The 25,390-nt window shown below is 35.6% G+C and overlaps 1 protein-coding gene across 6 annotated transcripts in view; it reads left to right on the top strand.

The window, feature by feature from the left end:
* The window catches only part of LOC143244726 (putative E3 ubiquitin-protein ligase HECTD4), a 216,974-nt gene that overhangs the window by 45,499 nt on the left and 146,085 nt on the right, over positions 1-25,390 (top strand). For all 6 annotated transcript variants that reach the window (XM_076489886.1, XM_076489885.1, XM_076489884.1 and 3 more), the window contains exons 19-23: positions 53-172; positions 1,293-1,397; positions 2,337-2,500; positions 7,013-7,216; positions 19,194-19,383. In XM_076489886.1, coding sequence (XP_076346001.1) covers positions 53-172; positions 1,293-1,397; positions 2,337-2,500; positions 7,013-7,216; positions 19,194-19,383 — 783 coding nt within the window. The remainder of the gene's footprint in view (positions 1-52; positions 173-1,292; positions 1,398-2,336; positions 2,501-7,012; positions 7,217-19,193; positions 19,384-25,390) is intronic.

Raw genomic sequence — 25,390 nt, 5'->3', positions numbered from 1 at the left:
GTTGAGTAAAAATACTAATATATCTCCCTAAATAACCTCCCCTTGTATGCAGCTGTCAATATATGCTGGTCCAAACAGCAGTTCTACCAAAGTAGCTGAGTATGGTGGTAATACACTTGGGTATGGTAGCCGTAGTGTGCTGGGAAATGGTTGGCCTTCTGACTTTGTCAAGGTAGAATCTGACTTTTGTTTTGTACCCTAAATCTGAATTTGTAATTCATGATTAGATATTGAGATATTATAAGTTGCTTTCTCTCTTCTTTTTTTTTTAACATGGGTTAGAATTTAGATTAACTTTGATCACTTATTTACTAGCCTTATTTCTCTTGTGGGGCTTTGGTCTAAAATAACCTGTCATTAAAAAAAACTACATTTAAATCTTAACACCAAAGATAATATCCACTATTGAAGCAAACTTTTGTGGTGAAAAACTTTTGTGAAAAATTTAACTTTACTCCACATTTCATTTCAGTTTCCTCAAAACAAGTTGTATTCAGCATTCCAAATAAAAGCTGTAAAACAAAATGTTGAGTAAATTAAATATTTTCATTTAAAGTCTTACTGTTGTTCTCTTTCATTTTACCACATCAGCTACACATCAGTCAACACTACATTTGTATATTAATTAATACATTTATTTATAATACCAATCATAAAGCAATACTTGTCAATGGTGAATGTTCTATGTTGTAACTAATAATTCCTTATCTAGTAATTATTTTTTAAAAGGACAACCTACAAGAGCTTTTGTTGTTTCTTTGATTTAATCTTTCAGACTTCACATTTATTAGTAATGCTAGCATGATCTTAATATCCTTTGCAGTACTGTGTTTGTTTGTTTGTTTGTTTTGAATTTTGCACAAAGCTACTCGAGGGCTATCTGTGCTAGCCGTTCCTAATTTAGCAGTGTAAGACTAAAGGGAAGGCAGCTAGTCATCACCACTCACTGCCAACTCTTGGGCTACTCTTTTACCAACGAATAGTGGAATTGACCGTCACATTATAATGCTTCCTTGGCTGAAAGGGCGAGCACGTGTGGTGCAATGGGGATGCAAACCCACGATCCTCAAATTACAAGTCGCACGCCTTAACACGCTTGGCCTTGCCGGGCCCACAGTACTGTGAATTGTTCTCATATCTTTGGGAGTGTATGCATAGAAATTATCTATGTTTCATATGATGCTTGTTCTATAAAGGTTTCAAAGGCTTGTATGTATTATAGAATGAAATGTTTCTAAGATCAAACTCAAGTAATTAATTTAAGTGAATAACAATAATTATCTTATCTTTAGGTAGATGGAGACACTGTTACATTTTCTTTTGAAATGCGAAGTGGACGTGAGCATACCAGCCCAGACTCAGCAATGTGGGGATTTTTAGTTACAGTTCGGGCTCAGGTAAGTGCTCTTTGTGATTATTCAGTTTCTATATTTAATATAAGTTTCAATGAAATGTTATATATACATATGTTTGCCATAGATCTATTTATTTAGTTTACATATTCAGGTATACCTTCTATGCAAACTGTCTTTAAATGTATTTCTTCAGTTCACATACTCAACTATATCTTCTGTATGAACTGTCTGTAAGTGTATTGTTTTTCAGTTTATGTATTCAGGTTGACCCTTTGTATGAACTATCTTTAGATATATCACTTTATTTTATGTACTCAATAATACCTTCTGTGTGTACTATCCTTAGATGTGTTGTTTTAGTGTACATTACTCAAGTATACTTGCTCTATGAACTCTCTTTAGATGTATTGTTTCAGTTTACGTATTTGGATGTGCACCCTCTGTATGAAATATCTGCAAGATTGTTTCAGTTTACATTCTGTATGAACTATATATAGTGTTATATGTATCATTTCTCTTCATATCTATCATTCTACTCATCTTATTCTTTGTTTATTTGTATTCTAACTTACTTTAAGTGTTCCTGTAGAGTAAATCATTGGTTTTATTATTGTTTCAAAATCTAGATGCACATGATAAAATTCCTTAAATAATTTGGTAATTAGACTTAGTGTTAAATATTTTACCTCATCTTTCAAATATTTTTGTAACCCATTAAAATATTTCTATATGAACTGTTTTATGGATAATACTTAAAAAAAAAAAACTGCATAAGTGAAATATATGTTTGTGTTTGTTAATGAAATATTTGATGAAATCATTTAATCAGTTGAATAGGTATTATAGTTGTTATGTACTTCTTGAAAGCTATATTTATTGAAAAGTTGTGGAATAGATCAAAGAAATACTCACAGAATACTTGTAGGATTGAAGCTACAAAGTAAGAATTGAGTTAACTAACTCTGAATAAAATTGTTTTAGGAATCAGCTGAAGAAGTAACAGGAGGTCTTCCCTTTCTGGCAGATCTTGCCTTGGGTCTTTCTGTGGTAGCCTGTACCATGTTGCAGCTTCTCTATCAGGGAGAGCCATTATCTGCTGAGGATGAAGAATGTAAACATTTGCTTCAATCAACAGTTTTACAGAGGTTTGAAACTGTTATATTCAAGTGCAGTGCATTATTTTATTGGTTATAGTAATACTAGGATATTCTAGGCAGTGCATTATTTTATTGGTTATAGTGTCAACCCTCCACCATTAAAGGTGCAGCATACTTTCTTGAGAAAAGCAACTACCTCAATTCAGTTTTATCAAACTACTACTACTTGTTTGGAAGCATTTGTATTCAAATCTTTTTTTTTATTTTGGTACTCTTTCTGTGAATTGTGATTTTAATAGTTTAATTTCCAAAGTGGGATTTTTTTCATTGCTATTATTTTTATTTACATTGAAGAAATATTTTAATTTAACTTAATTTCCTGATCTTTATATTTTTTCTTTGCACTTGTATATTTTATATAAGTATTTTTGTTTGTTTTATGTATTCCTACAGTGAATTCTGAGGTTCATGTGTCCTTCTTCTGGTGTTATACCTTTGGCAATATTTTCACAGGTTGTAGGTGGGGAAGACTCATCCTTGGATTTCTCTGCTATTTTCCATCATGTAATTGATCGTTATATGGGTGAATCTTTTTTTCTTGAACTTGCCCCACTACTCTACCTGAACAAGCCAAACCTGTTTGGGATGATAAAGATTTGATACTCTTTTTACATTACTAGACTTTGCCATGTTTTTCTCTAACCCTCCTGAAGAATAAGATAGACTTAATTTGCCATTTTTGGCATGATTTATCAGGTATGTTTTATTCAATTTCCTGTTTTGCTATGTTGGCTCATTTGTCATTTTGGCTCTTTCCTTATGCATGTGGTTTCACTATAATTAGAATTTTCTGGGTCATGATGTGACTGTGTCTTGGGTACATTTGCTACCTCTATTCTCTTTGGGATTTCTGTATTTTTGTTTTTGTGATACGTATTTGATCATGTATCTGAGACTTTGGAATCTTGTATGTAATCTATGTGTCAACACTTGACTCTTTCCTCTTTGGTTGCACATGTGTCGCAGTTGGAGCCATGACGCATCCTACTCCTTTCCTGTCCTGGACCTTACATACCCGTCACTGTTCCTTTTCCAGGGGCTTATCATCTCGTTACTCTATTCAATGTTGATGTCATGTCATCAACATTACTAGAAACTAATCACAGGGTTTCAATCCAGTGGGAGTTTGACTATATTATATTGTTAACATTTAGCAATTTTTCACAACAGTTCCATGGGTTCTTCAGGTTTTATCAGTGGGATTTGTCATACTCTTCCTTCTCCACCTCCTTTGTCTCTGGTACCTTTATCTTTCATTATGACTTGGGATCCTGCCACCAGCTTGCATCTGACCTAGGAAGTACAAGACTTTTAGGCTATTGCACCTGTTATCATATGTATCCAGGCTGTTTGTTGTCCTCATGTCAGACCTGAGACTGGCAACCTGTTCTAGGTTTATCTCATCTCATTCTAATTTCAGTCTGCTCCATTTTCTCACCCTTAGGTGTACTTTTTCTCCAGGCTTACCAATGATGAAGAACAATTTCATGAGTGATTTTTTTGCATATCCCAATATTTTGTCACTTGTGATCGTGTCTTCACATGGTTTCTCTGTTTTGTGCACTGCCTTTTGGATTTGCTTTGGCCCTGTATGTTTTGTTGGCAATTCAAAAACATTCATTAATACTTTCATGTTCTCAGTTTGTGTGACTATCTTGTGATTGTTCATTTCAACCAGAAGTCTATCTGTTACCCTGATCAGTTTCTCTTGGAGGCTGCTATACTAGGTATTAAGTTGTAGAAGTTCTGGCTGTGACTTATCCAATATCTTGTTGATTTGGATGTTTTTTTCACATACCTAAGTTGGCCTTCTCTTCTGCTCTTCAACTTTGTTCAATGGGTTTTCAGTTCAGTTACAACTTGTGAGATTCTATCACTTTTAGGGATGTAATCTTCTGTGATAGCCCTTTTCTTCTTAGGTTAGGAGCACTTGTGGGCTTTTTTCTGGGTTTTTTATGACCACTGGGATTTCACAGAGATTCTTTGTTGGCTCTTATTACCCTTCCTTTTACCCTTGTCGTTGATCACCATTGGTAGTAGGTATGACTCGCATGTCAGTGAGTTTTCTGCTTCTTCCTCCTTATTTGGTTTTCTACATTTCATTAATGCATCTCTTTGGGGATGGGGATGTGGGTTGATGAATTAAGCAATTTGGGCTTTGTAGTCTGCAACCAAGAAGTTCTCTTCTATCAGTGTTTTGGAATTTCTTGCTGTAAATAGTATTTTGGTTCATTTTCTTCATCTGGCAAGAAATAAAGAAGTCATGTGGTCAGTTATGCTGATTGATCCCATCTTATTTTTTAATAGAGGGTCTTTTAGGTTAGATAGTAAGATGTTAATTTTATGTGAATATTAGATATTGTAAAATTAGTAGCAATATGCAATTTTAGTATGTAATATACATATATTAGTACAAAAACCGATTTTTTAAAGTTCTTGATGACAAGGAACCCACTTGAAATAAAAATGTATCTCAGAACGGTTAGTATGGGAATTAACACTTTTATTGATGAGGAGAGAACAATGTTTTGACCTTCCTAGATCATTTTCAGGTCATGAAAGAGAGAGTGAACACATTTTTGAACACTGCAAGTCAAATAAACACAAAATAACCATAGAAAACACCCAGATATTAAGTAGGGAAACAAATATAAGCAAATGCAAAATCAAAGAAGCCCTACTTATACAGCAACTGAAACCAAAATTAAACCAATATAAAGGAAGATCTTTATACCTATACTAATTAATACCCTAACATCCACCTGCCATGCCCCTATAATCCCGTACCTGTTTATACTGTCATCTGTAAGACAAGTTCAGTGACAATCACATTCAAACTCTCTTTTTCTTAACCTGAAGATGACTTAGAAAGGTCAAAACATTCTCTCCTTATCAATAAAAGTGTTACTACCCATACCAGCTGTTCTGAGATAAATGATTGTTAATGTCTTTGATGAAAATAAAAAAATAACTATTTTAAATTATTTTATAATAAATATAAAAAAGTATTTACATAAACTTGAAAAAACAACATAAAGAAATTATATGTATATGTGATGAAAGTAATTTTTAAAAATTTATTGGAGGAAAATAATTAGAATTAATGATTTGAGCAATTTTATATGTTACAAACGTGGATTAATGTAGTCATAGTACTTCTTTTATATAAGACCTGCTACTGTGTAGATATCTTTAGAACCATTCATAATCCAGATTGTAGCCTGGAAGGGTGGAGGATGAAAGCTATACTAATAGTTAAAGTTTGGTCTTAGTATAGGAATACTGTAACATCTTGGTATTGAGGGCTAGAATGCTAATTTCAAGAACAATTTTTATGTCTCCCTCATTGAAGTATAGTATTCTAATTATTTTATTTCTTTTTTTATTTTGTGAGCAACCATCTTCCAAGTTCTAGCTGCAGACAGCAAAAATTGTTAAAAATGTAGGATGTTGTATGCTTAATCACCCATATATGTTTTTTTTTATCTTAAGCATATGAGGCCAGTGAAATATAGGTTAAACTGAATAGACAGTATATTCTGACACAGTTTGAATATTGTTTCTACAAATACCTAAAAAAACCCAAAGCACATTGCATAATAATCCACCATATGATTTGTTCCCTAGAGTTGGATGTTCTTCATTTTTTATATATTTTTCATTTATACAGTTATTTATATTTCCTATCTCTTCTTTAAAAAATTAAATTTAATTGTAGTCAGCTATCATATAAAAGTAGATGGTATCTTGCCATTGCTAAATGTTTCAAGCATCTGTTTATTATGTAGTCATAGTCATTTATTATATAAATGCAGATGACAACTTTTTCTCATTAAACTATTTTCTGAATTTCCAATTACTACAGTTGTCATAGCAACAGAATTAGTGTACACCTGTGCCACTGACATTCATATCAAAAGCACTTTAAATGTTTAAAGTAGTTTAGTTATCATAGCAGCAGAAATAGTGCACACACATAAACTACTTACATACCAAGCAATAAAAAAAAGTTAACAATGGCTTGCATTTTTAGTCAGCTCAATTCTCATCATTACAATGCATGCACTCTCAATTATTTTTTTTATATTGTGCACTTTCACATCCAAGCTATAAATTAATTCATATTATCATGTCAGAAAATGGTCATTTACACATTGAAAAATATGTAACCATTATTATTGTTCCAAAGAAACTCACAATAGTATTGTTTAATACCAAGTGGATAAGCTAAACATATTAGGAACTCTGGTGGTTCTATCTTCTAATCAAAGGAATACCATTTACATAGAGTTTATGCATGATTTTTTAAAAAATATATTTGACTTGTGCAGTTATTAATTGATTTTTAGACACTAATTTTAAAAGGATCTACCTATCTAACTACATATCTGTTTACCTATCTACCTACATACTAATTTAAAAAATGTCATAATATTTTGTCAGTAATATTTGTGGTATTAAAACGTTTGTACAAATTGTTTTTCACTTTTTAATATGCAGGTGTGTTTGGCAGACAGCAAGTGATGGAATATTTGGGCCATTAGCTACCCAAACAACTCCTGTTCCAGAAATTATAGATGAATCCACAGAGTTAGTTGCTTCGTCCCCAACCAAGCTGCCTCGAATCAGACTGACTCCAGAGAGGTTGCAAAAACTCAGAGAAACCTCTGGACTTTCTGCTCCTCAGCTCAGACCCAGCATAAGGTATATTAAGCTTAATTGTAATGTAAGACACCAGAGGCTGAACATATGGTACTTAGTATGTATATTATATACATAAATATATGTGATCATATGGAATGGTAGAAACTTAAATGGTTGTAGTTATTTCAGTATGTGGACTTGTCTACTTCAGGAACTTTTTCTTTTTGGAGTTGTTCTACACTTGGTATAAGAAACTGAGCTAAGAATGGTTAACTTCAGGTGGTTGGTCTTGACTGAAACGTTCCAGCTTTTTCATATAATTTTGACTTGCATTTGAAGTGGTTATATAGTTTCTGACATAATATTTCTTTTTTTGCTCACAAAAAGATTTGACAAATAATGCCCATTACTAGCACAGAATTTTCACTCATCACTAGTCTTGCAACTGCCACTTCTTTCTGCGTATCAATACATAAATGATCATACAGCAATTTATCACCAAGGGGAATGTGACAGTTCCCCTATTGTAACTAGTGCCCTCTCTAATCACACACTTGGTAATCAATTTTGATTGGCAGTCTTACTGTACAGCTGTATTGTTTTCACTAATAGGAATTTTAACTTTTGTATATTTTTTCTAATTTAGTTATTGTTATTTTTCAACTTTTTTGTGGTGAATTGCACTTTATTTTCATTACTTACTCTCTTCTATTTTTTGTTTTCCTGTTATGACTATCACATATTTACTAACCACATCTATGAAATCAATACCACTGTTATCGGCCACTAACAGGACAGTTATGACCCATAGGGAATTGTATGATTTCAGACAATATTCTGAATAACATCCACTTGTGTGTGTGAGTGTATGGGTGGACATGACATTAGTCAGTCTTTTTTTCCCCCTCCTGAATATTTTTATCAGCCACATGTCATTTCAAGGTCTCCTAACCTCTTTGTAGACTCTAAGTCAGGCATGTCATGTTTTGTTTTTTTCTCCTGTTTTTTTTCCAAAGATCCACCAATGCTTATTTAGGGGATTATTCTTTTGAATTTTTTTTTTACTTTTTACTCAGATACTGTGGTTCTTACTAACCATTTTGGGGAACACTTTCATTCAGAGGATTGATATGTTTTATCTGCCATATATGTCAGACAATCATGTTTTTGTTTTATAGTTCTTTCTACCCATAATTAAACTCTTACTTATTTGAATTATTCTTCTCCCTATGTGATGTTTGGATCCCGAATTACTTTAATTAATTATTCCTTATCTCCATTTTCCCATATAGTTCCCTTCGGTGTGGATTCCTGTACTTGGTGAAGGTACCTCCCGGGGAAGGTTCTGTTCTTTCAGTTTACCTCCTCTGGGATTTAAACATCCACCCACATGTTTGCCGTGCATGGCAACCCGTGAAGGGGAGGAGAGGATCCTGGTGGTTGAGGGGTCCAACCCTAACACACCACTTTGGCCTTTAATTCCTGTAGATGGGCAGCTTTTGGGTGGCCCACCTTAGGTCAGTTGGCTGGTCCACTCAGGCTAGGGTCAACCAAGTACCAGTGTTGGATGTTCTCAACAAGTGTTGTGGACACTATCTGATGCTGGTGATTGGGTATAGTGCTCATGAAACCCTGGTATTGCTGCAGTGTCCTTGTTTGACATTGTAGTGCATCCTCTCATAGGGCTTCATGGTGGGTGGAGTCAGTGGGCACCGAAATTTCCCTTTCTTTATTGTGGATACTCCAATTAAAAATCTTAATAAAATTGTGAAAAACAGTCCATAGGTAAATGACCACGTCTTGAAAATTTTGAGCGGAAATCTTCAACATCTGTACCTCAGTTGCTTACACTACATTCTCTTTAAGACAAACCTTTAGGGCAGATGTCTCCCTTATTCATTCAGAAGGGACTAGAGGAACTTGCTGGTTCTCCTCAGACAGTAAAGAAGCTTCGATCTGGGGACATATTGGTGGAAACATCCACATCTCAACACAGGGAATTCCTCTTGCATTCAGAGGCAAATGGGGATATACCTGTTGAGGTTACACCTCATGCTACTTTGAATTCATCAAGAGGAGTTATTGTTGAGAGGGATTTAAAGAACATCACCAAGTCAGAGATTCTCATTGATTTTTCCACTCAAGATGGAATTACGATGCCAACAAATACCCTTGTTCTGACATTTACATCACCACATCCACCTGTCACCATCAAGGCAGGTTATCTTAATTGCAGGGTATGGCTGTACATTCCAATTCTTCTCAGCTGTTTCCAGTGTAAGAGGTTCGGTCACTCAAAGACATCATGCCATGTTTCCCTGTCATGTGCTCGTTGTAGTGGCAAGGGTCATGATGCCTGTGAGTGTGAAACAGAAACTCGTTGTGTCAATTGCAATGGCCCTCACTCATCCTACTTTCGTTTTTGTCCTAAATGATTGGAAGAAAAAGAGGTGCAGTGTTTTAAAACGATTCATAACATTACTTATCCTGAAGCTTGAAAATTGCTGTTCACCACCTTATGCTGCAGCACTTCATTCCACAACTACAGTGGGAATGCAGACAGATCTCTCTGTGTTTCTAAAAGAATTGCTCTCAAAACAAATGAAAAGTCGTTTTGACCTCCATGGTTAAAAACGTTGATGAATGAACTTCAACACCTATCTCTGTTCATTAAATACATTCCAAAAAACCCAAGATCCACATCCTTTGGTTCTGGGTACAGGCATTTCTTTGGATAGATCTTTTTCTCCCACCAAAAGATGCAGAACAATCATTTGTTTGTGTCCTCAGTCACTGGAATCCCCTTCCAACAACAAAGACCCGCCAAATCAATCCAGGGCAGGATACATGGAGTTCGACAGACCCCTCTGAAAAATTGGGAGTGTAAGGAAAAAAAAGACGAGATCGTAAACAGAAGGTTTCTCTACCCATTTCACCTACACTTAAATAAAAATGGCTACCATGATATAATGGAACTGTCGAGGTGTACATTCTAATCTGGATGACATCAAAACACTGATTGCTTCCTACTATCCTGTATGTCTTTCCTTACAGGAAACATTTCTGAAACCTGCTGATACAGTCACATTTCGGTGGTTTTCTTTGTACAGAAGTGACAGGCTGTGTGATGGATAAGTGCATGGAAGGTGGCACTGTTGGTTGATCAACATGTGCCCACTCTGTCTTTGCCACTCGACACACCTATGTCGAGCACTTCTGCTTCTTCTTCCACCTTCTTAGCCATCAAGACTCTGGCAGAGCAATCACCTCTTTCCTTTTGAGTTCATTGTCTCCATGACTATAATTGTCCCTTTACACTGATGGAACTTCATCAGGCTGGCAGTACATTGGTTGGACCTGATGATATACACTATGACATGCTGTGCCATCTATCTTCTGCTTCTCTTGCTATTCTTCTGATTGTTTTTAATCAGATCTGGCAGAAGAATGTTTTTCCTGATGCCAGGCACCAGTCTATTTTCCTATCTTTCTCTAAGCCTGGGAAGGATCCCAAGATTCCTTCAAACTACCATCCAAATGCTTTGACAAACTGTCTCTGTATGACCTTAGAGAGGATGGTTAATGCTTCTCTTGTTTAGATCCTCGAATGAAACTTTCTCCTCTTGCCCACCCAGTTTGGGTTCCGATGAGAGTGCTCCACCATGGACCACCTGGTTTGACTTGAAACGACAATCAAAGAAGCCTTTCTCAAATGACAACATCTTGTATCAATATTCACTGACACTGAGAAGGCTTATGATACAACATGGATGTATGGCATTTTGCAAGACCTCCATATATATGGGTTTTGTGGCCAGTTGTCCATTTTTATTAAACATTTTTTAATGGACACGAGATTCCAAGTTCATGTTTATGTCAAAGACTTTCACATCTTGTGTCACTCGTTGAACATGAGGTATATTGAGCAGCAGCTACAGACTGCCCTCAATCGTTTACTGAAGTGGACCGCAGGAAACAGTTTTAACTTCTCTCTCTTTAAAACCATTTGCATGAACTTTTGGCACCAGCAGGGTATTCACCTTGATCCTAAAGTCTGCATATATGAAGTTGTGCTGTCTGTGATCCATGAGACAGAGTTCTTTGGACTTATCTTTGACCATAAGCTGACCTTTATACCACACATCATGGACTTCGGCTCTGCACTGTGGCTTTCCGCACTTCCCCAGTTCAGAGCTTATACATAGAGTCTCATGAACCTTCTTTGCACCTGCAACTGTCTTTACTCTGTGCTTTGAAACTTCATTCCTTAACAAAGCATCCCACCTGAGGTTGTGTTTTCCTTCCTCAGAGGGCCATACTTTTTCAAAACAGACAGTCTACAGCTTCTATGTTCACTGTTGAACTGTATGCCATTTCTCTTGCCCTGGATCACATAGAAGCTAAGCAGTACTCAAACTGCACTATTTATACTGACACACTTAGTTCTCTGTTGGCCCTGAAATTGCTTCAAGTTGGTTCACACCCTGTTCTCACCGATATTCAAAACTGACTGGCCCATTTCTCTTTATCATCTGCTTCTATCCAGATTTTCTGGAAACTGGGCCACGTTGGTATTTACGGGAATGAGCTCACTGACACAGCAGCTAAATCTATCTTCTCTGGCACTATCACCACTGTGCCTGACCCCATACATGGACTATGGTGCTGTATTTAAGGCTCGGCTCCGTGCCAGGTGGCAGTCGACTTGGAGTGAATAATGCGAAAATAAGCTTTTCCAAATAAAGCCCTATATTGGACTTTGGCTTTCTTGCTTCCATAAGGATCAGAAAGAGGAAGCTGTTCTAACTAGACTATGCATTGGTCACAGTTTCTTAATTCATTGTTTTCTTTTATCTGGAACTGATGCACCATCATGTAGCCTGTGTAACACTCAGGTCAAAATAAGCCACATTTTACTTTCTTGATGTCCTTACGACTCTCAACGATGGCACCATTTTAAACATGTTCTGTCCCAAGGTTTGTCCATAACATTAGACTGTGTTTTTGGTGATTGTAACACTGTCAACCTTGGTAATGTTTTTAGCTTTCTAAAGGCCATTAATCTTTTTAATGCCATTTAATTTTTTAATTTATACATTACACCTTTTTTAATGTGGTTTCCTTTTAAGAATCACAGTTCATCTAGTTCGATTTGAAATTAGAAAATGGCCGTGACATTAAATAACTCGAATTCAGGACTGGAAAGGCCAACTTCATGTGACTAATGCTGCTGTTTGGACTACCTATTAGTTATCCTGGTGAGTTATTATTATAATTTTGCTACACAGCTTTTAAAACCTTTTTATTACTTTTTGAAAGTGTCTATAATGTTAAATAACTCAGAACCAGGACTGGAAAGGCAAACTTCAGGTGACTGACTGGTTTTTATACTTACCTATTAGTCTCCCTGGCAAGTTATGATATTTACAGTTACGCTACAGAAAGTCGTTTACAACTTGAGTTACTGTAGTTTTTTCTTAACGTTGTAGACTGGATGTAAACAATGGTTTTTATGCTATTTATGTGTTTTTTTTTACCTTACTTTTCTTTTATGAATTTTACTAAATTTTCTTTAATTTTAACTTTTTACCAGATGTTTGGTGCAGATAGCCTAGCTGCTTTATGCCATAAAACACTAAATCAACCAACCAACTCATATAATTCCCATGATATTCATTATTATGTCTGTATTGTGCCTCCTTAAATTATTGTTTGAGACTTTTCATCTGTTTTACTAAGGATTTTTTGCTGATTATGGTGGTCTTTTTTTTTGCTCCCATGCCATGCCTTTACTCTTCGATCGTCATTTTATAAATGTGGCTGCTCTGCTGTTTGGATCTTTTAGGCCTGAACATTGTTTTATCAACGTTTTTTTTACCCTCCTATTTATTGCAGGAATTGTGCATGGCATTTTTTTTACATCAAGTTGTACTTGGGAGTTTTTTAAAGTGTTTGGAGTCCAGAGTTGATTCAGCCTGTCTGTATAACTCCCTTTCTATTCATCCCCTCCATTATATCACCATGTTATTTCTTCTTCTTCCTCAGTGGGGTCCAGTTTTTTGCCACTGTCAGTTGGATGTGGCTGACAACTAACTAACTTCTCAAGGGTGCCATCGAAGAGGAGATCCTTCTGATTAAAGGTTTATTCTCAGAACTTTTTTTTGCCATTCCCAAAATTATGGGACATAGGAAACCAATTTTTGATTTATTGTTTCTGACTGCTAACTTGTTATTTTTAAGTATACCAGGAAGTCTTACTTTACTTTTTATTTGGTTTCTCAGTCCTGGTTTGTGGATGAAGTAGTCTCACATATCATATGCATATCTACGTATTCCCTTCTCCCCAAAATTCTAATGTTTTTTTGTTGTTGTTTATTATAGTTGTGTTTTTCAGTATGAGTGTTCTCCGTGATGATGAGAAAACCAATTTGTAGAGGAAAAATATATATGTGTAAAAACCAGCTGGTATGGGTTGAGATTTTTTGTTTTTTATGTAGAGGAGTGAACAACGTTTTAATCTTCTTCAGTCATCATCAGGTGAACCTCTACATATGAAAAAAAAAAATCTCAACCCATACCAGCTGGTTTTTACATATACAGTTTGGCGTGTCTGTTCAGACTTGCCTTTCCCCCTATTTACTTTGCTGAGAGCTGTTCAACTACTTCATTCCTGTGTCCTTTGTTTACACCATTGCATGGATGACAGGCTACTTCTAATTTTCTCACATACTACATATTCAGTTTCTTCTTCAGAAATATGCCTTGGTTTGTTCTAATTTCTCATACTTACTCAATTTATGGTTCTTCTTGGTGCATTTCTCACCTTATTTTCTCTGTTTGGACCAACATTCTCCTCTTCAGCTTAAGAGTTATGGTACAACTCATATGCAAAGTCATCTGTTCTCCTTTTCCTTCTGCATATGAAGTTCTATCTATTTTAGGGACATAAGCTTCCTTTGAAGTTCTCATTCCTCTTTGTTGTACCCACATGCAACATCTTTAGTGGGTTTTTATCAACCAGTGGTACTTTCTTTCAGTTATCTTGGATGCTCTTTTTACCTTTTCCCCATATTTGATTGGTGGTTAAATTATAACAGTGTGCTGGTAGGGGTTTCCTCACATCATCTAAATTGTCACCTTTTAGAGAATGCTTCTCTTTCCATTTGAACGTTTTGGGGTGGGTAACTCTTTTTCAATCTGTTCTTCATATCAATCTCTTGGACCTTCTTTCTGTGCATTAGGCAGTATTTACTTCCTTTTTGGCTTTCATGACCAGGTGATGATATACTGTGATAATTTTGTGCTAGTGTCCTACATCACCAGATTTGGTAGCAGTTGGTTTTAGTAACCTTTATTTTCAAATTTTGGAACTTTTATACTTAGGCCAGTGCCACAATATCACTTTGTTGGCATGTCTTATAACAGATGCCTTGAATCTGGTCATGAATTGGTTATCCTGTACCAACAGAATTCTACTGACAGGAGATGGTCTTCAAATTTTCTAGTTTTTCAGGAGTTGTGTACAATTTAGTGTTTCACTTTGGATGTTTTTGCCTCTTATCTCAATGCACATTCCAAATTTTTGGTCTCCTGTTCATCATCTATTGGCTGGAGCAGTGGCTGCTTTCATTCTGGATTGGGCAGGTTGTTACCTTTATGTATATCCTCATCTATATCTTCTTTGTCACGTCGTATCAATAGTTCAGACCATTCTCTGTAAAGTTCTGTTGGTGACAACATATTTCAACACAATCTTCATGTGTGGCTTTTATCCAGTCCCTTGCCTGAAGTCTGGAATTTCCAAGTATTTAGCTATCTTGGTTCCCCATCAAGTTTGTCTTCCTCTTTGTCAGTTCACCAGTGTAGGTGATACACTTAATACTGTTGGTTTATATGCCTTGGTTATTGTTCTTCCCTCTCTATCATTCTTTCATTGCTGTCCTTTTTGATTGGCTTTATGACTGGGAACTATTGATTTCCTTTGTTGAGAGTAATAGGGTAGTTTTGTTCTCCATTTTCTGTTTACCAACTTGCTTCTGTTCCAATAACATGCACTGTCAATGTTATTTTGTTCATTCTCCATTGCTCGTCCTCTCTTCTCTGCTTTTCTACAGGATTGTAACCTTAATGTCATCCTTCATGCTCCACTCATCATCTGTTTGAACCTTTGTTGTCATGTTCATTATATTACTTTTCTTTGCTGTCCATATTCTTCATATTATTGGCACATGGTTACTGTGTTTGCAGTTGGGGCTCATTATGTTTTATTCCATAATTCCTGACCATACTTTTATGTCCCAGACTTCAGCTGCTTGGAAGAGTAATCTTTATTTCACTCCTTATACCCTTCCCTCCATCTCTCACCTTTAGGACTGTTATGATTCTGACCCACTTTTTTTCCCAGTTAGGGCATTTAGGTATTTTTTATATGACATGTACATTGTCCTTCTGTGGTTTTTGAGTCCATTTGTTTCATCATTGGAATCATATTTTTCCTGTGATTTTTCTCCCATTACCCTTATGGTTAGATTTGCCAGTTACTTTGCTTGGCATATTCTTCCTTTTCCCTAGATGTTTGTTCTCTGTTTCTTGTTTCTTTCCCCATCAGATATGTCACCTTACCTTCCATGTGGCTTCCAATGCTGCTAGGTTTTAGACCAGAGATAAATGTCTTGTAAGCTCTCCTTACTTCCTACCATCTGCTGGATGTTGGTTTCAACTAGTTCCATTGTCGGCTATGTTGGAATAGCACAAATATGGAGACAGGTTATAGGTATGGAAGCTCGTCTTCTTTCCAGAAGTATCCATTTTTGAGGTGAGAGATAGAGGTTCCTCTTCCTTCTATGGACCTGATATACAATTCCAGATGCTGCCAGGTGTTAAATGAGGTTAAGCTTCCATTTATGGTCTGTCAAGCCCTAGCAACTTGACACCTAAGAGTCCCTTTCCTGCTGAAAAACATTCTGGGCCCCAACCATGTTTGATACATTCCCTCACTCTCTGAAAACAGGGTTAGTCAATATGACTGATCACATGACCACTTTATACTAATTTAAGTTCTTTGTAAATTTAATACTTCTAACTTTCAGTATAGTATGTATATTTTCACAATATTTGGCAGTATTTTGCTTGATATAACAAGTCTTTAACAAATACAAAATCAAATTTTAGTGAATTATTTTTAGTAAAATAAAATAAAGATTTTTTCCATAAATATATTGAATATTTGTTTTGACTAGTTCATGTGCAAAACAATTTTCATCTTAAAATTAAAGACACTTTTCCTCATCTCAAAAATCTCAAACTTCCTTTGTGTTATTCCTAAGACTTCCTGAATACATTTCAAACGTTTTTCTTCAGTATAACTTGATACCTTATATGTTATTTTCTCTAACTTAAGATGGGATTGGTCAATCTGACTGACCTTGTAACCACCAATAAAATATAAAAATCTAAATAAATGTAAATTACTCTTTTTTCTTTCTAGAATGTCTTCCTTTTGTAATATGCAACCACATTCATTTACCTTAATTCTCTGTAAGTTCACAAAAGCATACATCTATTTATAATAAAATTTTATTGTTTTATTGCCCCTTGAACCATGACTAACTACTGTCCATGTTGTAAAGCACTCAGAGAACATGCAGCTCACGTTACACTATTGAATTATGTTACCCATGAGCTTCTACAACTAGCACAAGCAGTGTGTGCATGTGCCTGGTGAAACATTTTTATTTTCATTATATTTATTTCACTTAATCTAATTTGAACTAACCAAAAAACATCCTTATATTTACAATTTAGTTGCTTCTATGATTATACATAAAGAATAAACATGAAAAATAAAAATAAAATACTTATCAAATCATCTTTTTTCTTTCTCTCAGTTGTCAAAGAGAGTTAACCCTAATTGTTTGTATTATTCAGAGTATTGCAATTAATAGTTTTTATTTAATTAAATATTGCTCTAAGTAACATAGACTAAAAAAACGTGCAAAAAGTAGACAAATTTCCTTACCTCTCAAAAATTTTCTCGCTTTGTAACTCTGCAACAACAGTCATTACAAAGTCATCCAAGTTTCTCATTTATAGCTTACTCATGGGAATGATGTTTGTACTCTGAGTGAGATCGACATTTAAATGTTCAGAACATAATGTTATAACAAATGTTATTTGACAGATGAAAACCTTGAGTTTCTATTGTTATAGGTAATATATAATTAAATGTAAGAATGAACTATTAACAAATTAGGAAAGAAAAGACATGACAGGTGGGTGTTGCAGGAAGAGTCTGACTTTCTATTTAAATACTTTGTAACCAAAAAAAGTTGAAGACAATAACAAATGTGGTATATCTTAGTAGTGACAACTTTATACAGAGAGATTTACATTTAATTTCATGCTCTTTTGAAGGGTGGTGGATAAATTAGGGATGATGACATGCTAATAGAAAATGTCACACTAAGGGGATACTTAGGACTTTTTAAATATTGCCTTGTAGAATTAAGAACTTACATACTATTAAAATATGCATGATTAGCTAAGGTTTTCTGCTATTCTAATTGGTATAACATAAACAAAAAGTAGTTCAATAAACTTTTGATTGTAAGACACTAAAACTTTGTGTCATGTGTAATAAAAATTAACCAGGTGTATAAAGTAAAGGATGAAGAGTATACAGAGTATGATGTTTGTCATTACTTACTGCACTTTGTGATCTTTCTTTGGGTGCTTTCTCAAGTGGGATTATATTCTTACCAGCCTTCCACCATTTCTGTGGGATTCTAGCCTTTTGTAAGAGGTGGCAAGATATCCCATCGGATGTTCACTTTTTCCAAAATTGAAAATGTATTTCTGATAGATACTTTTCTCTTCTCACAATCCTTTCCACTGCTGGTGTGATTTGGTTCCATTAATTATGACTAGTCCAGAAATGATAAACAAGCACATGATAAGAGAGAGTGCTAGTTATGCTAGTTATGATTATGTCACACTATCACTGGTGAAGGGTAGTTGCATAAGCATTTACATGTTGATATGCAGAAAGAATTAGGAGTTTCAAGGCTATTGGCAAGCAGAAAATTTCTGCAAAGATGATAGTACTAATCATGAAACTTTATGTGAGTAAAAGTAAGCATCTATTGGAAATACATTTTCAGCTCAGGAAAATATGAACTTTTATTGATCTCTTAATGCCATACTGTACTAATTTTTGAAAATAGTTTGGAAGCTAGGTTATTTTATTGAATATAGCATTTGGTTGGACTCTTAACTAAATGTCCTGTATTTTCAATACTTCATGTTATAAAGTAACTAACTTGCTAACAACTGGCTGCAGACAGTAAATGATAGAAAAATATAGAACAATATGGATTAAAGAAAGTAAACTTTTATCTCTGATTACTCTTTTTTTCATATTGTTGTTTAGTGGATTTCTAAAGATATGAGATATTCCAATGTTCTTATGTGATATTTTCACAGATATCTTCCTTTATAGTTACATTTTTACAATATTTTTATATTTATAATAATAATAATAATTTTTTTTTTGCAAAATTCTATTTCTATTAATGTTAACTTATAACCTATGATAATTAATGATACATGTATTATATTTTCATTTTTGTTATGGTTCTTATTTTTTCACCCTAGTGCAATTGTTGCAGTTTGAATTTTTGTATTTTGTTTATGTATGTATGTATGTAAATGTACCTAAATGTTCTTTATTCTCAGCTGTAGACCTACATTAAAAAGTTTTTATTCAGTATTAAATGCAGTACAAATCTGAATCACATGGATTTGTCCCTATATTATGCTCCTTTCCCAGTTTTTGTTCCTTATGCTTTGGACATTTTTCCAAACACGCTTCATTTCCTAATAATTAGTGAAGGTGTAGGGTGGAAATTATTTATATTGCCATCCATAAAAATTATTCCATATGTGAACACAATATTCTAGGTTATTGCCATGTGTTTAATTACTTTTGTTGTTGTTGAATTGTTCTTAACTTACTGGTATGTTTTTTCTCCTTACACAGGGATATTATTCAAACTGACAAGTTAGAAGAGATGATAGTGTCTGCTGTTATAAAACACCTTTCATTAGATGAAAGTGTGAGACAGCTAAAGGCAGAGCAGGAGAACTTAAGGAGTCTTGACCAGCGATTACTTGCTGAAGCTATGAAACAGACATTTCGACGAATTGATGCCTTGATTCGAAGACTTCAGGTGATTTTTTTTTTAATTATTTTAAACAATAAATTTTTTTTAAATTATTTTAAACAATAAATAAAAATATTTCAGAATGGGTTGTTATCTATGGAATACGGAAAGCCTTTTTTGTTCTCATTCTGTCAGCAAATCATGTGACTCAAAGTTGTATTTGTCAGTTTACCCATAATTTCCCCTTGGTGTGGATTCCTGTATGTAGTGAGGGGACCTCCCAGTGAAGGTTCTGTTCTATCAGTTTACCTCCTCTGGGATCTAAACATCCACTCACATGTTTGCCATGCATGGCAACCCATGAAGGGGAGGAGAGGATCTTGGTGGTTGAGGGGTCCAACCCTAACACACCACTTTGGCTTTGAATTCCTTTAGATGGGCAGCCTTAGGGTGGCCCCCCTTGGGTCACTCCGGCTGGTCCATACAGGCTAGGGTCAACCAAGTACCAGTGTTGGATGTTCTCAACAAGTGTTGTGGACACAGTGCTGGTGTTTGGGTATAGTGCTCATGAAACTCTGGTGTTGCTGCAGTGTCCTTGTTTGACATTGTAGTGCCTTCCTTCATAGGGCTTCAGGGTGGGTGGGGTCAGTGAGCACTGAAATTTCCCTTTCTTTATTGTGGATACTCCAATTAAAAATCTTAATAAAATAGTGAAAAACAGTCCATAGGTAAATGACCACATCTTGAAGACTCGGAGCAGCAATTTTCAACATCTGTACCTCAATTGCTTATACTACATTCTCTTTCAGACTACAGTGGGAGTGCAGACAGATCTCTCTGTGCTTCCAAAAAAATCGTTCTCAAAACAAATGAAAAGTCTTTTGATCTCCATGGTTAAAAAAGTTGATGAATCAACTTTACCAACAAACCCAAAGATCCATATCCTTTGGTTCCAGGTACAGGCATTTCCTCAGATACATCTTCTTCTTCCACCACAAGATGCAAAAGGATAATTCATTCACATTCTCAGTTGCTAGAAAATCTTCCAACAACAAAGACCTGCCCAATCAACCCAGGGCAGGATCTATGGAGGTTGATAAACCTCCCTCAAATAAAGACAGTAAAGAAAAAAAGACTTGGTCATAAACAGAAAGGTTCTCCACCCAGTTCGCCAACACATAAATAAAAATGGCCACCTTGATACAATGGAATTGTCGAGGTTTGCATTCTAATCTGGATGACATCAAAACACTGAATGCTTCTTACCATCCTGTATGTCTTTCCTTACAGGAAACATTTCTGAAACCTGCTGATGCAGTCACCTTTCAGTGGTTTTTTTTGTACATAAATGACAGGCTGTGTGATGGACGAGTGTACGGAGGGGTGGCACAATTGATTGATTAACATGTGCCCATCCCGTCTTTGCCACTCGACACACATTTGGAGGCTGTAGCCATCCGTGTTTCTTAGGGTCACACCATCACTGTTTGTAATCTCTACTTGCCGCATGGAGAGACATAATGATCAATCAGACCTTGATGCTCTCATTGAACAGTTGCTGTCTCCCTCTTTCCTCCTTGGGGACTTTGAGGTTGATGCCACCTGACCTGCATGCCCTGCTGGAAGCTGGATCAGGCACACTTGGCCCACTGCTCTCTCAGAACTTCATCCTGCCATCATCTGTAAGCCATCAATAGATGACTGTGTGGCAGCAGTAACTGACTGTGTTATACAAGCAGCTGCTCAATGTATTCCTTAAACCTCGACATGTTTTGTAATATATTCTTGTCCATGGTGGAATCCTACATGCCACATGGCATGGAAGGCTGAAAAAAGGGCCTGGGATGCTTTCTGTTGATATCTCCCACTCTCGAATCATATTGCTTTCCAGCAGGCCCATGCACATGCTTAGTGGGTAAGACGCCAAAGCCAGAAGGAATCTTGGATTAAATTCACAACCAGTTTCAAAATCATATGGGACAAGATTCGAAAAGTCAGTGGGCAATATAATTCTGTCCCCATCTCGATCTTGCTCTCTGATGGCCAGGATGTAGCTGATACCCGGAGTATCTCCAATACTCTCTGTGAAAGCTTTTGCCAGGTATCTAGCACCTCTGCTTTTTTTTCCACCTTCTTAGCCATCAAGTCTCAGGCAGAGCAATCACCTCTTTCCTTTCAAGCTGATTGTCTCTATGACTATAATTGTCCCTTTACACTGGTGGAACTTGAACTGGTTCTTCATCGGTCTGGCAGTACATTGGTTGGACCTGCTAATATACACTATGACATGCTATCTCCTCCTTTTCTTGCTATTCTTCTAATTGTTTTTAACCAGATCTGGCAGGAGAATGTTTTTCCTGATGCCTGGTGCCAGGCTATTGTACTACTTTTCTCGAAGCCTGGGAAATATCCCAAGGTCCCACAATCTACTGTCCAATTGCTTTGACAAACCGTCTCTGTAAGATTTTAGAGAGGATGGTTAATGCTTGTCTTGTTTGTTTCCTTGAATCAAACAACCTCCTCTCACCCACCCAGTGTGGGTTCTGATGACAGAGCTCAGTATTTATGGGTTACATGGCCATTTGCCCATTTTTATTAAACATTTTTTAATGGACAGGAGATTCCAAGTTCATATGGGTTCGACACTTTCCCATTTTTTTCTACAGGAACCTGTAGTCCTTCAGGGCTGTGTTTTGAGTGTCACACTTTTCAGTATAAGAATTAATGCCATCACTGAACAACTCCCCCTCACTGTTTCAAACAGGCTCTATGTGGACAACTCACACATCTCATGTCAGTCGTCGAAGATGAGGTATATTGAGCAGCAGCTACAGACTGCCCTCAATTGTTTACTGAAGTGGACCACAGCAAATGGTTTTAACTTCTCTCTCTCTCAAACCATTTGCATGCACTTTTGCCACCAATGGGGTATTCACCCTGATCCTAAATTCTGCATTTATAAAGTTGTGCTGTCTGTGATCCCTGAGACAGAGTTCTTTGGGCTTATCTTTAACCATAAGCTGACCTTTATACCACACACCAAGCAGCTACAGGTCAAATGTACAAGAGTACTGAACATCCTCTGTGTCTTCTTTTCCACCACTTGGGTAGCTAAAGATATATCATGCTCTTATTTGATTGAAACTTGACTATGGATTACTAGTCTATGGTTCTGCCAGACCCTCAGCCTTAAAGATGCTGGACACTATTTATTATCAAGGACTTTGGCTCTGCACTGGAGCTTCCTGCACTTCCCCAGTTCAGAGCTTATACATAGAGTCTCATGAACCTTCTTTGCACTTCCACTGTTTGCAACTGCCTTTACTATGTTCTTCAAAACTTCGTTCCTTAACAAAGCATCCTACCTGAGGTTGTGTTTTCCTTCCTCGATGGGCCATACTTTTTCAAAACAGACAGTCTGTCCTTGGATAACATTGGTGTATCCACTTGTCAACCTATCCCACCATGGATTCTTACAGTCCCCAGTTGTGACCTATCTTTAAGTCATCTGAAAAAGCAGGCACTCCCAATTGGAAATTGTGCTTGCTATTTGCTGAACATCTTTCTGACCATTTTTCTTTTGGCCATGGAATTGCTTCACATTGGTTCACACCCTGTTCTCGCCAATATTCAAAATTGACTGGACCATTTCTATTTAACATCTACTGCTTTCTAGTTTATCTGGATATTGGGCCACATTGGTATTTGCAGGAACGAGCTTGTCAACACTGCAGCTAAGTCTATCTGCTTTGGCACTATCACCTCTGTGCCTGACCCATACATGGACTATGGTGCTGTATTTAAGGCTTGGCTCCGTGCTATGTGGCAGTCAACTTGGAGTGAGCAATGCGAAAACAAGCTTTTCTAAATAAAACCCTGTATTGGACTTTGGTCATCTTACTTCCATAAGGATCGGAAAGAGGAAATTGTTCTAACTAGACTATGCATTGTTCACAGTTTTTTAACTCATCCTTTTCTTTTATCTGGAACTGATGCACCAGTGTGTAGTTTGTGTAACACTCAGATCACAATAACCCACATTTTACATTCTTGTCATCATTACGACTCTCAACAATGGCACCATTTTAAACATGTTCTGTCCCAAGGTTTGTCCGTAACATTAGACAGTGTTATTGGTGATGGTGACACTGTCCACCTTGGTAGTGTTTTTAGTTTTTTAAAGGGCATTAATCTCTTTAATGCCATTTAAGTTTTAATTTATACATTACACCTTTTTAATGTGGCTCTCTCTTAAAAAAATCACAGTTCATTTAGTTCGATTTGAAATTAGAAACTGGCCATAATATTAAATAACTTTAAACCAGGACTGGAAAGGCTAACTTTTGGTGACTAATGCTGCTGTTTGAACTATCTGTTTGAACTACCCATTAGTTATCCTGGCGAGTTATTATTATAATTTTGCTACACGTCTTTTAAAACCTGTTTGTTACTTTACTTTTTGGAAAATGGCCATAACGTCATATATCTCGGAACCAGGACTTGAAAGGTTAACTTCAGGTGACTGACAGTGGTTTTTATACTTACCTATTAGTCTCCCTGGCAAGTTATGATATTTACAGTTATGCTACAGAAAGTTGTTTACAACTTGAGTTACTGTAGTTTTTCTCTTAACATTGTAGACTGGATGTAAATATTGATTTTATGCTATTTATGTGTGTTTTTTTTACCTTAATTTCCTTTTATGAATTTTACTAAATATCCTTTTAACATTTTACCAGATGTTTGGTGCAGATAGCCTAGCTGCTTTGTGCCATAAAACACTAAATCAACCAACCAACCATCCCATGATTCTCCACTATTCCTCTTTCTATGTGACTTACTATACATGTATCCATAGATCTGATATAATTTTGCTTTCTCACCACAATTCAGATTTTCTTGTTGACTGGTTTTTAAAAACGATTAATTGTTTCTAAAATTTGATTTGCATTTGACTATGTGAACCAAGTAAAATGATTTTGAAACAGGTAGTTATCTCTGAAATATAGTCCCATTCATTTTCCTACAACTGTTAACTTCTATTATAAAAATGGTTGAGAGGGTTAAAATTGGGGAATAAATAGATACAAGTGATCATTGCTGTATTAGTTTTGATGTTATGCTGCATATGGAACTCAGGAATAATATTTTTATTTCAAAATTCCCAAAAACCTATTTTGAAGGTATGCAACAAGAATTATCTGTTGTGAATTGGGCAGCTTAGTTATTTGGGGACACTGAGTGACTGTGGAAAATGTTTAAAATAAGATTTTTCAGTATTCAAAGCAAATATATTCCTTACAGAAAGAAAAGGGTAATTGCAAATAAAAAAAACAGGTTGGCTTAAAGAAGTATAAGAGATAAAATTTAAAAAAGACATAATAAATTTAAGAAATTTAAATTGACTGGCATTATAGATTATAGAAGATTGTTTTATAATCTGGCATTATAGATTATAGAAGATTATTTTATAATCTGTAATACCAGTCAATTTAAATTTCTTAAATTTATTATGGTTTATAGAAGATCATTTTATAATGCATAACACCAGTCAATTTAAATTTCTTAAATTTAGTATGAAATTTACTGTGTTGATAATGTCAAGGCTATTGCTGACTGTGTTCCTTGTGTTGATGCTGCTGCTTTACAAAGGATTTAGATCATTTGGTGAGTCATGTAAATAAATGGCAGATGCATTTTAATTATGATAAATGCAAGATTTTCCATGAGGGTTATCATAATTTGAATTATAAGTATAATTTGGATGAGAATAATCTTAAGAGTATCATGAAAGAAAAGGATCTTGATGTAATGTTTTATTAGCCCTTTAAGCCATTTTAGCTGTGTGCTGTTGCAAGTGGTAGGGCAAATAGGAATGTAGGTTATATATACAAAAATATAGGAAACAAGCCTAAACAGGTTATAATTTTGTTGTACAGCTCCACTGATTAAGTCACATTTCAAATACTGTGTTCAGTCTTGGGCTTATTACCTTAGAAAATACATTGAATTGTTGGTAAGGATTTAGAGGAGAGTTACAAAAATGTTATCTTGGATGGAGGAGTTCGTCATA

Source organism: Tachypleus tridentatus, chromosome 2, assembly GCF_004210375.1.
Source record: "Tachypleus tridentatus isolate NWPU-2018 chromosome 2, ASM421037v1, whole genome shotgun sequence".
NCBI lineage: Eukaryota > Metazoa > Arthropoda > Merostomata > Xiphosura > Limulidae > Tachypleus > Tachypleus tridentatus.
This window is presented reverse-complemented; position numbering and strand designations above follow the sequence as displayed.